The 13859-nt window shown below is 33.9% G+C and overlaps 1 protein-coding gene across 2 annotated transcripts in view; it reads left to right on the top strand.

The window, feature by feature from the left end:
- The first annotated feature begins 8671 nt into the window (after positions 1–8671).
- LOC134721102 (Golgi apparatus protein 1-like) overlaps positions 8672–13859 on the top strand; it is a 46237-nt gene continuing 41049 nt past the window's right edge. The window contains exon 1 of one of the 2 annotated variants that reach the window (XM_063583839.1): positions 8672–9112. In XM_063583839.1, coding sequence (XP_063439909.1) covers positions 8699–9112 — 414 coding nt within the window. In that variant the 5' untranslated portion in view covers positions 8672–8698. The remainder of the gene's footprint in view (positions 9113–13859) is intronic. The other variant, XM_063583838.1, reaches the window with a different exon arrangement.

Here is a 13859-nt window from a genome sequence, read left to right as displayed (position 1 = left end):
ACAAAAACAGAACTTTCACAGAAAGGTAAACTTGTGTATTTTCTGCCAGGATACCTGAAATATTAAAGAACCTTTGTAAGTATACTTGCATACCCAAAGCCCCCACATTGTCAATGTGCAAACAAAATAATCTTCAGATTCAAAGTTCTCACTCATAACTGCTACAAAAGTGTACTGATAAAGATTTGATGTGGATATGTACATCTTCATTGTATACCCTAATTATCTACAAAGTTTCATGAAATTCTGTTGTGTCGATACAGAGGATTAGCAAGGACAAACAGACAGCAACCTCTTAGATGGGTATAATGTCTTAATATCTTGTTGTTAAGAGAAAAGATATTGATGACAATTCTTTGATACTTTCTAGTGGAATCATTTCAACTTCTGGATGCATGAAAAAACATTCAAAAACAACCGTCAAAATCAAAGAACAGGCCTAGTAATTTTGGGGCCCTTTATAGTTTGTTGTTCGGTGTGAGCCAAGGATCCGTGTTGAAGGCCGTACTTTAACCTATAATGGTTTACTTTTTGAATTGTTATTTGGATGGAGAGTTGTCTCATTGGCACTCACACCACATCTTCCTATATCTACTTATGATCCAAGAACAACCCTAACATGCAAGAACTACCCTCTACATCCAAGAACAACCCGTAACATCCAAGAACAATCCTTAACTTCCATGAACAACCCTTAACATCCAAGAACAACCCCATTCGTCCAAGAACAACCCTTTATTATAAATTTACTGTAAACACCTCAGAAATAGATTACCTTAGCTGAATTTGGATAAACTTTTAGGAATTTTGGTCCTCAATGCTCTTCAACTTCGTACTTTATTTGGCCTTTTTAACAATTTTAGTTCACCTGGCCCAAAGGGCCAAGTGAGCTTTTCTCACCACTTGGCGTCCATCGTCTTTGTTAACAATTTACATTTTGAACTTCTTCTAGAGAACCACTGAATTGAATGGAACCAAACATGGCATGAATGTTCCTTATGAGGTGCTGACCAAGTGTTGTTACTTTGTAGCCGATCCATCACCCAAGATGGCCGCCAGCGTGGGACTTAGTTTAACATAGGACGCTATGGGAAATGCATACAAATGACTTCTTTTAGAGAACCACTGAATTGAATGAAACCAAACATGGCATGAATGTTCCTTATGAGGTGCTGACCAAGTGTTGTTACTTTGTAGCCGATCCATCATCCAAGATGGCCGCCATCAGGGGACTTAGTTTAACATAGGACCCTATGGGAAATGCATACAAATGACTTCTTTTAGAGAACCACTGAATGGAATAAAACCACACATGGCATGTATGTTCCTTATGAGGTGCTGACCAAGTGTTGTTACTTTGTAGCCGATCCGTCATCCAAGATGGCTGCCAGTGGTGGACTTTTGAATGAAATTAAACATGTACCTTTCCTTATAAATGAGGTTGTGTTGTCATTTTTAGCCAAATTATATTTTTTTTATATGATTTCAAACACCCAAGTAGAATCAGGTGAGCGATACAGGCTCTTGAGAGCCTCTATTTTGATTCAAGTGTTACTGATGAGTTTTTTGTAGACGAAACATGCATCCGGCATAAATATATTTTTTTAATCCTGGTATCTATGATGAGTTTATTTACACATTCAAGAACATTTCTAACATCCAAGAACAACTTTCAACATTCAAGAACAACTCTTACATCCAAGAACAACCATTTACATCCAAGAACAACCCTTTACATCCAAGAACAACCCCAAAAATAAAAAATAAAACCTCACATCCAGGAACAACCCCTTACATCCAAGAATGACCCTTAACATCCAAGAACAGCTCTTTACATTCAAGAACAACCCCTAACATCCAAGAACAACCCTTTACATCCAAGAACAGCCCTTTACATCAAAGGGCAATCCCTTACATACAAAGAACAACCATTTAAATCCAAGAACAACCCTTTACATCCTAGAACAACCCTTTACATCCAAGAACAACCCCTAACATCCAAGAACAACCCTTAACATCCAAGAACAACCCCTTACATCCAAGAACAACCCTTTACATCCAAGAACAAGCCCTTACATCTAAGAACAACCCTTACATTCAAGAACAACCCCTAACATCCAAGAACAACTCTTAACATCTAAAAACAACCCTTTACATCCAAGAACAACCATTTACATCAAGGAATAATCCTTACATCCAAGAACATCCCTTACCATACAAGAACAACCCTAACACCCAAGAACAACCCTTTACATATAAGATCAAACATTTACATCCAAGAACAACCCTTTACATCCAAGAGCAACCCTTTACATCCAAAAACAAATGTTTACATCCATTAACAACCCTAACATCCAAAAACAACCCTTGACATCCAAGAACAACCCTTAAAATCAAAGAACAACTCTTACATGCAACATTCATGAACAACCCAAACATCCAAGAACAAACGTTAACATCCAAAAATAACCCTAACACCAGAGAACAACCCTTTACATCTAAGAACAACCCTTTACATCCAAGATTTGAACAACCCTTACATCAAGGATCAACCCTTACACCCAAGAACAATTTTAACGGAAAGGGTCATCAATTCAAGTCAGTTTTCAATTAAACGAAATAGTGTGTGCTAATATAAATATAGTCAAAAAGGCTATGCAATTATGTATAATTTTTTTTATGACATACAAGTATGATGTTGAGGAAAGTTGCAGTTTATCATGTTGGAGACAAACAAGATCATAAAATAATACTCGACACAAGGATAAAATAACCTATATACCATATAGCTACATTAGGATAGAAATCAAAAGGACAAGTACAAACAAAACATTGACTAGAATTATATCTTTTATTTTAAGCCGTCATAAATTATCAATAACTAATGAACTAATGCCTGTATACAGTAACAGTATACAAGATGGTAGACGAAAAACCAGTCGATATGTCAAACAAGAATGTGCCCCCAAGTACATGGATGCCATATTCGCACTATCATTTTATATGTTCAATGGACCGTTAAATTGGGGTACAAACTCTAATTAAATTGGCATTAAAATTAGAAAGATCATATCATAGTGAACAGGTGTACTAAGTTTCAAGTGGATTAGACTTCAACTTCATCAAAAACAACTTCGACAAAAAACTTTAACCTGAAGCGGAATGAACGAACAGACGGATTAGCGGAACGGACGGACAAACAGACGAACGAATGAACGGACCCACAGACCAGAAAACATAATGCCCCTCTACTATCGTAGGTTGGGCATAAAAATCCCCATATGAGGTAGATCTTGTATTGCTGACCTTTTCCGTTGTATACAGTTTCTAATACTTTCTATGTTATTACATTTCATAATATCATAATACTTGCTTTAAACTTGTCTTAGTTATGCAAACACAATGTTTTAAAATTGCAATCATTAATGAATTATTGGGTCAATTAAAATATGCACAATCCTAAAGTTAAAACAAGGACAACTGAGCACAATAATCAAGAGAACAGCTTACCATAGTAAAGGATAGGTTGGTATAAATACATGTATAAATAGTATCATTAAATTACCATGATAAGACTTAAAAGACTATAGCCTTACAAGACAAGAGACACGAAAGATACCAAAGAAACATTCAAACTCATAAGTCGAAAATAAACTGACAATAACCTGGCCAAAACAGAAAAAAAGACAAACAGACAAACAACAGTACACAAATCACAAAACACAACATAGAAACTAAAGACTGAGCCACACGAACCGAATAAAAACGTAACATTTTAATAGTAATACTTTATTGATGCATATGTTAAAGCTTTTTTTGTGTGTAAATACCTTTGTTAGTCTTGGATCCCAGTTGACGTTTAAATAATAAATTAAAACAAATTAAAAACATTAATTAAAGTATTAAATTAAACCTAGAAAGAACTGGCTTAAACCACTAGTAGCAACACACAAACTGACTTGAGCATAATGGACTTTGCTAAAGTGTTTAACAAGGTCTCACACCGTCGCCTCCATTACAAGCTCTATGGTATTCAAATAACACACGTCATCAATGGCATCTCTTCCATCTCAGTAAACGTAACATATTGCGTACCCCAAAGGAAAAGTATAGGGCACATTGTGACAATACTGCTCCTTGTATATATAAACGACCTACCTGAATTTTAATTACAACACAGCAAGCTTAGACTCTTTGCCGATGACAGCATAATTTACAGGGAAATAAAACACACGATGGTTGCCATAAACTACAACTCGAGTATTGTATAAGATATATTCGTATTTATAAAAAAAAAATGGAACTCTGTAAAGTTTCAATACTTTTTTTTCACTGTAGTCCTATTATAATGTTTTATTTCTACTTTGGAATCTGAATCACTCAAACTTATTGAGTTGTTCCAAGTAAATAAAATGCAAACAAACCCTGACAAATTGAAGGTTTTAACAGTTGAGCAAAAGACATATAACAAAAATCCATGCATATACGTATTTCGTGTGAGCCAACTGTCAAACTACTTTGAATCGACATAGATTATAAGCCAAATTTTGATATTTACATTGGTAAAATATGCAGGGAGGTACTATCTCAGCAATTAATATTTTGAAACGTTTGGAAACTTATTTGAACAAGCTTTGTAAGCTAACTATTTCAATTTTAATTTCTGCCCTTTGGTATGACATTTCTGTACCGAGAAAAATTCTCAAAAAAAATCGAAAAAAAGAATACAAGAAAGGGCACTAAGGTTTGTGTACGAAGACCGTCCAAACTCATATCAATAGTTCACTGCCTATTAAGACACAAAGATCAACGGTAATGGAAACTTATAATATAGTTAATACATTGACACCTGTCTGTTAACATGATTAATTAAATGTAAAAGATTGTAACCGAAATTCGAAATAAAACTTTTGTTTTCGTATTCATATACCTCAAACTATTATTGAAACACCCTCTGTTGACAGCTTTAGAGATCCGCTAACATCAGCTGTTCTCTCTAGCTTCAAATAAACAAATTCAAACCAAAACATGTACACAAAACGTATGAATTTTTAATATAATCACAATCTGTGAGGGTAACCAAATTGCACCTATTTTGACATTTTTTTTATCAACGTTTATTTATGCTTCAGACAAAAGTTTTCATTATGTGTTTATTTTGTAGATGTATCATAATGTACGATATGGTTTCACATATTTAATTTTGAATCCATATAGAATCATAGAAAAATTGGTCTGAACTGATCCCTCCCCCTCAAACCATCCAATGGTTCTGAAATGAGGAGTACCCTTTCATCCATGCTTAAATTCCACAGGCACTTGTCTCAGAAAAAAAATTCCCCATATACCTGAGAGAAAAAATTCTGAGACAAATGGTCGTGTTAAAATTCGCATCGTCAAAAGTCGAATAACAGAGATATTGTTTATTTTTTTCAAATATTTTGAACAATTGTATATAAGTCCATGCCAACTCTTCATTTTTTAAGAAATGGATACTTGTAATATATTGTATTTGCCTATTTTTAAAAAAAAAAGGTGACGTTTTGATAACGTCGTTTGGCGACGTTTCTGTACAATTTCCTTTTTCAGTAAACACTTCATCTTTTATAAATACTGTCGACGTTTTGTGTATATCTAGAAAGGTTTACCTATTTATAGATAGAGATAACCTGTAAACAACAATAATGTTCAGAAAAGTCAGATTTACAAATAAGTCAACATGACTGAAATGGTCAATTGACCCCCTAAGGAGTTATTGTCCTTTATAGTCAATTTTTCACTATTTTCAGAAAATTTGTAAATTTTTACTAACATTTTCCACTGAAACTTCTGGGCCAACTTCATTATGGATAGAGATAATTGTAAGCAGCAAGAATGTTCAGTAAAGTAAGATGTACAAACACATCACCATCACCGAAACATAATTTTGTCATGAATCTATCTGCTTCTTTTGTTTAATATTCACATATACCAAGGTGAGCGACACAGGCTCTTTAGAGCCTCTAGTTTTCGTTAAATATACTGTACATTTAATACTTTGAAATCTATTTGATATGGTGATGATAACTTATATTAAATGAAATGGTTGGCATATAGTAGAGTAACTTCTTGATTCATCAGTGAAATTGTCTTGAACATCCTTCCTGTTACTGATTATGGTTATGCTGTTACTTTTTAGCTCACCTGGCCTAAAGGGCCAAGTGAGCTTTTCTAATCACTTGGCGTCCGTCGTCCGTCGTCGTTAACTTTTACAAACATCTTCTTCTCTGAAACTACTGGACCAAATTTAACCAAACATGGCCACAATCATCATTTGGGGTATCTAGTTCAAAAAATGTGTCCGGTGACCCGGACAAACAATCAAGATGGCCGTCATGGCAAAAAATAGAGCATAGGGTAAAATGTAGATTTTGGCTTATTACTCTGAAACAGAAGCATTTAGAGAAAATCTAACACGTGGTAAAATTCTTTATCAAGTTAAGACCTATCTTCCCTGAACTTTTCAGATGAATCAGACAACCGTTTGCTGGGTTGCTGCCCCTGAATTGGAAATTTTAAGGAAATTTTGCTGTTTTTGGTTATTATCTTGAATATTATTATAGATAGAGATAAACTGTAAACAACAATAAGTATCAGCAAAGTAAGATCTTCAAATTTGTTAACATGACCAAAATGGTCAGTTGACCACGTAAGGAGTTATTGCCCTTTATAGTCATTTTTACCCTTTTTTCGTAAGTTTTTGTTATCTTTTACAAAAATCTTCTCCTCTGAAACTGCAGGGCCAAATTTAACCATACTTAGCCACAATCATCATTAGTGTATCTAGTTGTAAAAAATGTGTCCAGTGACCTGGTCTACCAAACAAGATGGCTGCCATGGCTAAAAATAGAACATAGGATAAAATGTAGTTTGGCTTATTACTCTGAAACCGAAGCATTTACAGCAAATCTAACAGGGATAAAATTGTTTATCAGGTTAAGATCTATCTCTCCTGAAATTTTCAGATGAAGTGGACAATCGGTTGTTGGGTTGCTGCCCCTAAATTGGTATTTTTTAAAGAAATTGTGCCGTTTTTGGTTACAAATAGTAAGATATGAAATAAGTTAACGTGACCAAAATGGTCAGTTGACCCCGTAAGGAGTTATTGACCTTTATAGTTGATTTTTCACAAGTTGTTAATGTTTTTTAACTTTAACAATTTTTCATTAATTTGGTAAATTTCTGTAAATTTTCACAAAATATTTTCCTCTGTATCTAAAGAGCCAACTTTATTATAGTTAGAGAAAATTGTAAGTAGCAAGAATGTTCAGTAAAGTAAGATCTACAAACACATCAACTTCACCAAAACACATTTTTTTCATGAATCCATCTGCGTCCTTTGTTTATGATATGCACATAGACCAAGGTGAGCGACACAGGCTCTTTAGAGCCTCTAGTTATCAGGTAACAGGACAGAACAAAACAGAAAGGAATTACACAGTACTTTTTTTTCGAAATTGTGTAGAAGTTTACTTCCATCTACATATATCAATTTGATATTATACTATAAAACACATGTAATGTTATAGTGCTGACAATGAAATATTCCCAGAAGGTGCACAAAAAGGTTGTAACAGGAGAGAACAACAAAATTATTTTTCTCCAAATCATCTGATCTTTGGGGAATTCAGATTTTTTAACCTGGCTGCTATTCACCTAAACATATGGAGTCATACATTCAGGAAATGATGCTCTTCACATTGCATTACAAGAAATACATTTTTGTTTGTTTCAAACATGTCCACAGGAGAAAAAAAAACCCAGCGGTAACAGGAGGGAAATTACCCCTGGGGATAACGTTAAAAAGCCCCTTAAAAATTCAATATTTTCTCACATGCTTTAGTTATATCAAAACCAGACCAGTAATGTAGAAGTTTTTTTTATATAATTTATCCGATTCTTTCAATGAATTAATTTTTAGAAAATAACAGGGGACAACATGGTGTTTTTTGTTGTTTTTTTTTGGGGGGGGGGGAGGTGACCACTTAAATTATCATATTCTATTAGAAGAAATATTAAAAATAATGTTTATGATTGGGTGCAGTTGGTGCATTATACTGCAGTTAATACTGAAACTTAAAATTTTCCCAAAAGATGCCTGAATAAAAAAGTAATTGCTGGTGAAAGATGGGACAAAGAAATAATACATTTTCAGATATTGTCTCCCTGTATACAAACACTGACACCCCCTTTTTTCTCCCCAACACTAAAACTGTTGTTAATTTTTTTTTTATGAATTGATATTTTTTATCAATCACGCATGCACAACATGTTTTCTTCGGTATTGAAGCCTTTTTGGTCCAGAGAAGAAGAAGGGACTCCCTGATAGACATTTGGGTACCGTTTTATAAAGAAGAGTGCAAACGGTCAAGTGTTTTTAAAAGCTAACACTTGTATAGTTTTTATACTGGAAATTATGTCGATTTGAAAAAGGAAACCAGTCTTCAAAACGGAAACTAATACACCACAAAAGATTCCTTACCTATTGTACTGATGATATGTTGAGTTACCACTTTCTAATTAAATAGTATAGCAAAAGTCATAATTAAATATCTACTGTCGATCTTTTTCACAATGTATAATTGTAAAACAGCAGCAAAAAAATTGACAGGCAGGTAAACAGTGTGCAATGATTTTTATTAGTAGTGATTTGATCAAAATGGAGAACACAAGTCGACGTGTACTTCTGTTTTTATTATTTAGTGTTTTCATTGCCCTTGTCAATTGTCAGAATCTAAACGACCAACACGCAAATCCTGCACAGAATGAAGAACGATTTAACCCCAAATTCAAACCCATGGTAGGACAAACTGGTGGAAAATTAGCCGGTGTTCCCAAGGCAAAGGTTGGAGTGAATGAAGAAAGTTTGAGACAGCAGAGACCTTTAGGATTTGGACAAAACGCAGATGGAAACGTACCTGAGGGCCAGGTACCAAAAGGCAGACCAAAAAAGTTTCCTCAGTTCAAACTGTCGGAACAACCACAGTGCAGAGAGGACATCAAGAGATTCTGCAACCCCAAAATAGCTGATAACAACTTCGAAGTCATTGATTGTCTACAAAGTGATGAAAAGGTACATGTACATGATCATAGTTGGCAATTTATACACTGGCTATCACTATTATAGTCAAATATTCTGTATTCAAATATCATCTACTACAATATAAATGTTCATCAAGTTTCTTAATGAACGTAGATACACGCTATCTTGTCTTCGGGAGGGAAAAATCCTACTTTGTAAAGGATGCCTCTGATTCAATTTTTTTATAATCTGAAACTGACATTATCAAGATGCTTGATTTTTTGATTGACAACATATTTGTTATGTTTGGAGTACATGTATTTCACAGACTGTCGGTATTCCAAACGGAACAAATTGTGCCCCTCTTCTTATCAACTTGTGTCTTTATTATTATGAGGCTGACTTCATACAGGAACTTCTTAGGAAGAAAGATAAGAACTTAGCAATATCATTTAACTCTACTTTCCATTATATAGATGATGTTCTTTCACTAAATAATTTAAAATTTGGTGACTATGTTGAACACATCTATCCCATCGAACTTGAGATAAAGGATACTACAGATACAGTTAAGTCAGCCTCATATCTTGACCTACATCTAGTAATTGACAATGAGGGTCGGTTGAAAACAAAACTTTACGACAAAAAGAGATGATTTCAGTTTTCCAAGTGTGAACTTTCCTTTTCTAAGTACCAACATTGCAGCAGCACCTGCATGACCTGCATACAGTGTTTATCTCCAAATTGATACGATATTCCAGTGCTTGCATTTTCTATTGTGATTTTCTTGATAGAGGGTTGCTGCTCACAAGGAAGCTATTAAACCAAGAGTTCCAAATGGTGAAGTTGAAATCATCACTTCGTAAATTTTACGGACGCCATCACAAGTTGGTTGCCCGTTTTGGAATCACCATTTCAAAAATGATATCTGATATGTTCCTTGCGTCGTATAAACTACAAAAACCTTCCCTTTTATGAAAGTGACCTACTGAATTAGACTATTTACCGGATTTGTTATCACATAAGCAACGTGACAGGTGCCACATGTGGAGCAGGATCTGCTTACCCTTTCCAGAGCACCTTATTTTATTTTTTTTTTGGGGGGGGGGGTTGGAGTTGTTTATTCTTTAGTTTTCTATGTTATGTCAGGTGTACTATTGTTTGTTTGTTTGTCTTTTTCATTTTTAGCCATGCCGTTGTCAGTTCATTTTCGATTTATGAGTTTGACTGTCCCTCTTTTAGTGATTGTCATTGTGCATGATAAACTAGATATAATATTTGTTCTGTAGGTACTTACATGTAATCACAATAGACCACTTTCGAGTTCATCTGTCACCGGAAAAAACTCGCCAATTATACGTGCCTTTATCACCGTCATTTGTGCGTTTAGGGGCGTCGTCACTTCCGTTCCAATGTTGAGCAAGTGGTTGGAAACCTATAATTCTATATTGTACAAATTATTCGACAAATTGAATTCTCAAAATTGACAACCAGTACTGCTGTCATTAGGGAATTGTCATTAAGTACCTACAGAACAACCATTATTTCTAGTTTATCCTACACAATGATGATCACTAAGACGCTTGATGAACGTAAATAGTGCAGGGATACAGACGACCCCCTCTATCTGGTAAATGACATCATAAAGGTGTGTATAATTGACGAGTTTTTTCCAGTGACGGATGAACTCGAAAGTGGTCTATTCCCTAATGACAGTGCTCAGTGCTGAAAGACAATTATAAAAATTCATTTTTCTAAAAAAAATCTTGCAATATAGCTTTATATAAAAACGAAGATGTGGTATAATTGCCAATGAGACAACTGTCCACAACAGACCCAAATGACGATGACATTAACAACTATAGGTCACTGTACACCTTTCAACAATGAGCAAAGCCCATACCACATAGTCAGCTATAAAAGGTCCCGATAAGACAATGTGAAACAATTGAAAAGAGAAAAGTAACGGCCTTATTTATATAAAAAAATGAATGAAAAACAAATATGTAACACATAAACAAACAACAACCACTGAATTACAGGCTCCTGACTTGGGACAGGCACATACTTAAATAATGTGGTGGGGTTAAACATGTTAGCGGGATCCCAACCCTAACCTGGGACAGTATTCCAACCACTTGCTCAACATTGGAACGGAAGTGACAACCCTCTAAAGGCACAAATGATGTTCACTAAAACCAAAGTTTTTGACTGTAATGCATCGAACTCGAAAGTTGTCTTTTGCATTTGTTTCCTCACTGACGGGTACTGAATGCCGAAGGGGAAATAAAAAAAATGGTGCTTATGGCATTTCAGTAACTGAATTTAACAAACCATTGTACTTTTAAAAAAATCACTCTTTATTTATTGTTCATTTTAGATAAAAAAAAATGTATATACTTCACAATAATACTTTATAAATTACCAATTCACCTTTTCAAAATTCGAATCCAAAATGAAAAAATGTTATGTTATTGGATGGATTTTCAGTGTTTCGAACAATTAAAACCAATCAAAATGGTTTGGTGTACACTTTTGAATATATTACCCAGAATGCATTAGATTCTGAAACAGCAAATTCGTTGTACGTAACATCATGAACATTGTATATATATGTTAAGAATTTGGAATTATGTGGTAAAATGTTTTTCAATCATGTCAATAAGACTCCTCAATAGGCCATAAAACTTACAGAGACTCATACAGTTTTGAATTATTTCAATTTTAGATCAGATTAATTTTCCAATAGATATACTGATCCCAGTTTATGGGTACAATTGGAATTGGAATGATAATCATGTTAAAAGTTAGCCCTTTAATTTTACACAGAAATTTTGATCTGTTGAAGATTATGTAAAAGACTTCAATTACGAACGCAGTGATTAAAAAAATTCACTGTCCTCTGATGGCTAATCACGGTCCCTCTTATTACCAGTTTTATGTTTACCATTACCAACACCTTAATTTAATTTTAAGATGTTTCCGCCACAAGCCTTTATCAGTTTTTTATATATAAAGAAACTGAAGAAGAGTCCAGTGGCCAAAGCATCTTAAAAAATAAATTAATATTTCTCATTTAAAAGAGCACTGCTTCAATAACATTTACTTGTAGTTCCAATAACATGTACATGTTCATTCAATCACATCAGATCTACATATGTTTAGTTAAGTTCTTAGAACAAAAATTTAATAAAAACAAAATTCTATTCTGATATGTTTAATACAGATGGACTTTATCTAATTCTAAATAAAATAAGAGAAGACCATTATTTATGTTTATATGGTCATGAATGATGGTACTAATATCTAAGCTTTTAAAATAATATGGATATACTTCATTTCTAGCATTTAATCTAACTGTCCATGTAACCCAATAAACATATTATGGGAACTCGCATAATAACAAGTCCTTGAATCTTCTTTATTTTAGGTCTTTTCATTTCATTGTATATTGTTTATTTAAAGAAGTTTGAACACATAATACAAATGTATCTGATTATTTTTGTCAATGTTTAAAAGTTATATAGAGGATAATTTTATTATGTATGGCTTTTTAAATCGTATTCAGGTATTTAAAAATCTTGGGGACATTATTTAATACTGTCAAATCCACAGTGGTACATGTAAATTCCATTGAATTGAGAATTGTCCTAAACATTTAGACTTTTGTTTCTAAAAAAATAAAATTATGACGTCTACTGTTATATTCCACCACTTTCAGTTTCATTCACATTGACTTTGATATTCTAAAACATACTTTTTTCCTACTTGGTACTTGTGGTAAAATTAAGACATTAGTTTTTGTCTTGCCTGCTTTGGTTGTAGATTGTAATTAAAGGGATAACAATCAGGCAGCGATGACAGCAAGATAAACTATTTGTATTATGCTTCATATTTTAGAAGGTAGAACAGGGGCGGATCCAGCCATTTTAAAAAGAGGAGTTCCAAACCCAGGACAAAGGGGGGGTTCCAATTACATGTCCCCATTCAAATGCATTGATCGTCCAACCCCCGGAACCCCCCCTCTGGATCCGTGCCTGTAGAAGACCTTGAAGCTGATACCTTATGTAACAAAGTGTCCATCTTTTATTTCATTGTCCTGGACCTCATTTAAATGCTTCAGTGAATGCTTGACATGTGAAATACTCACTTATTATGAATAATAGGATAAAGGAGTATGTTCGATAAGGTCCTAAAATGGCCCCGTTTTTTAGCGTAAATTTCAAATTCATATTTATCGACCAATATCAAGATAAATTACAGCTAATACATTGACTAGCTAGGATATAAACCATTTTGTTGAAAATTTTACGTTTCTGCGTTTCATTATGACGTCACAAGTTGTACTCATATTGATTTTTCATGAAAAAATCAACGAAAATGGGTAAATTTCCATAGATTATTGGACAGGAAACATAGAGCGCATACGTCGACAACAAAGATCTTTTAAAATTATGTTTGTGAAGACATTTAACATGTCTTCTTTGAATCTTAAGCTTGTCGACGCCTGCGCTCTATGTTTCCTGGTCCTTCATTTGGTTGAAATCTAGCTGATTTTGTCAAATTTCACCAAAATCCCTTATTTTGACCTTTTTTGGATGTAAAAATGAACGTGTTAGAATTAAACTTTGACAAAAACAGTTCTGTTTAACTTTCTAACATGTCTTTAGGGCAACTTGAAACATGTATTGTATTGTAACTATGAACTTTATTATTGGGGCCAAATATGGCCCTTACCGAACTTATTCCTTTGACATATACATTTGTATATTTGATCCTTGCAATGTTTACATGATGG

The sequence above is a fragment of the Mytilus trossulus genome, chromosome 6, assembly GCF_036588685.1.
Source record: "Mytilus trossulus isolate FHL-02 chromosome 6, PNRI_Mtr1.1.1.hap1, whole genome shotgun sequence".
In the NCBI taxonomy this organism is placed as follows: domain Eukaryota; kingdom Metazoa; phylum Mollusca; class Bivalvia; order Mytilida; family Mytilidae; genus Mytilus; species Mytilus trossulus.
Note: the sequence above shows the minus strand (reverse complement) of the source record. Positions and strands in the feature narration are given on the sequence as shown.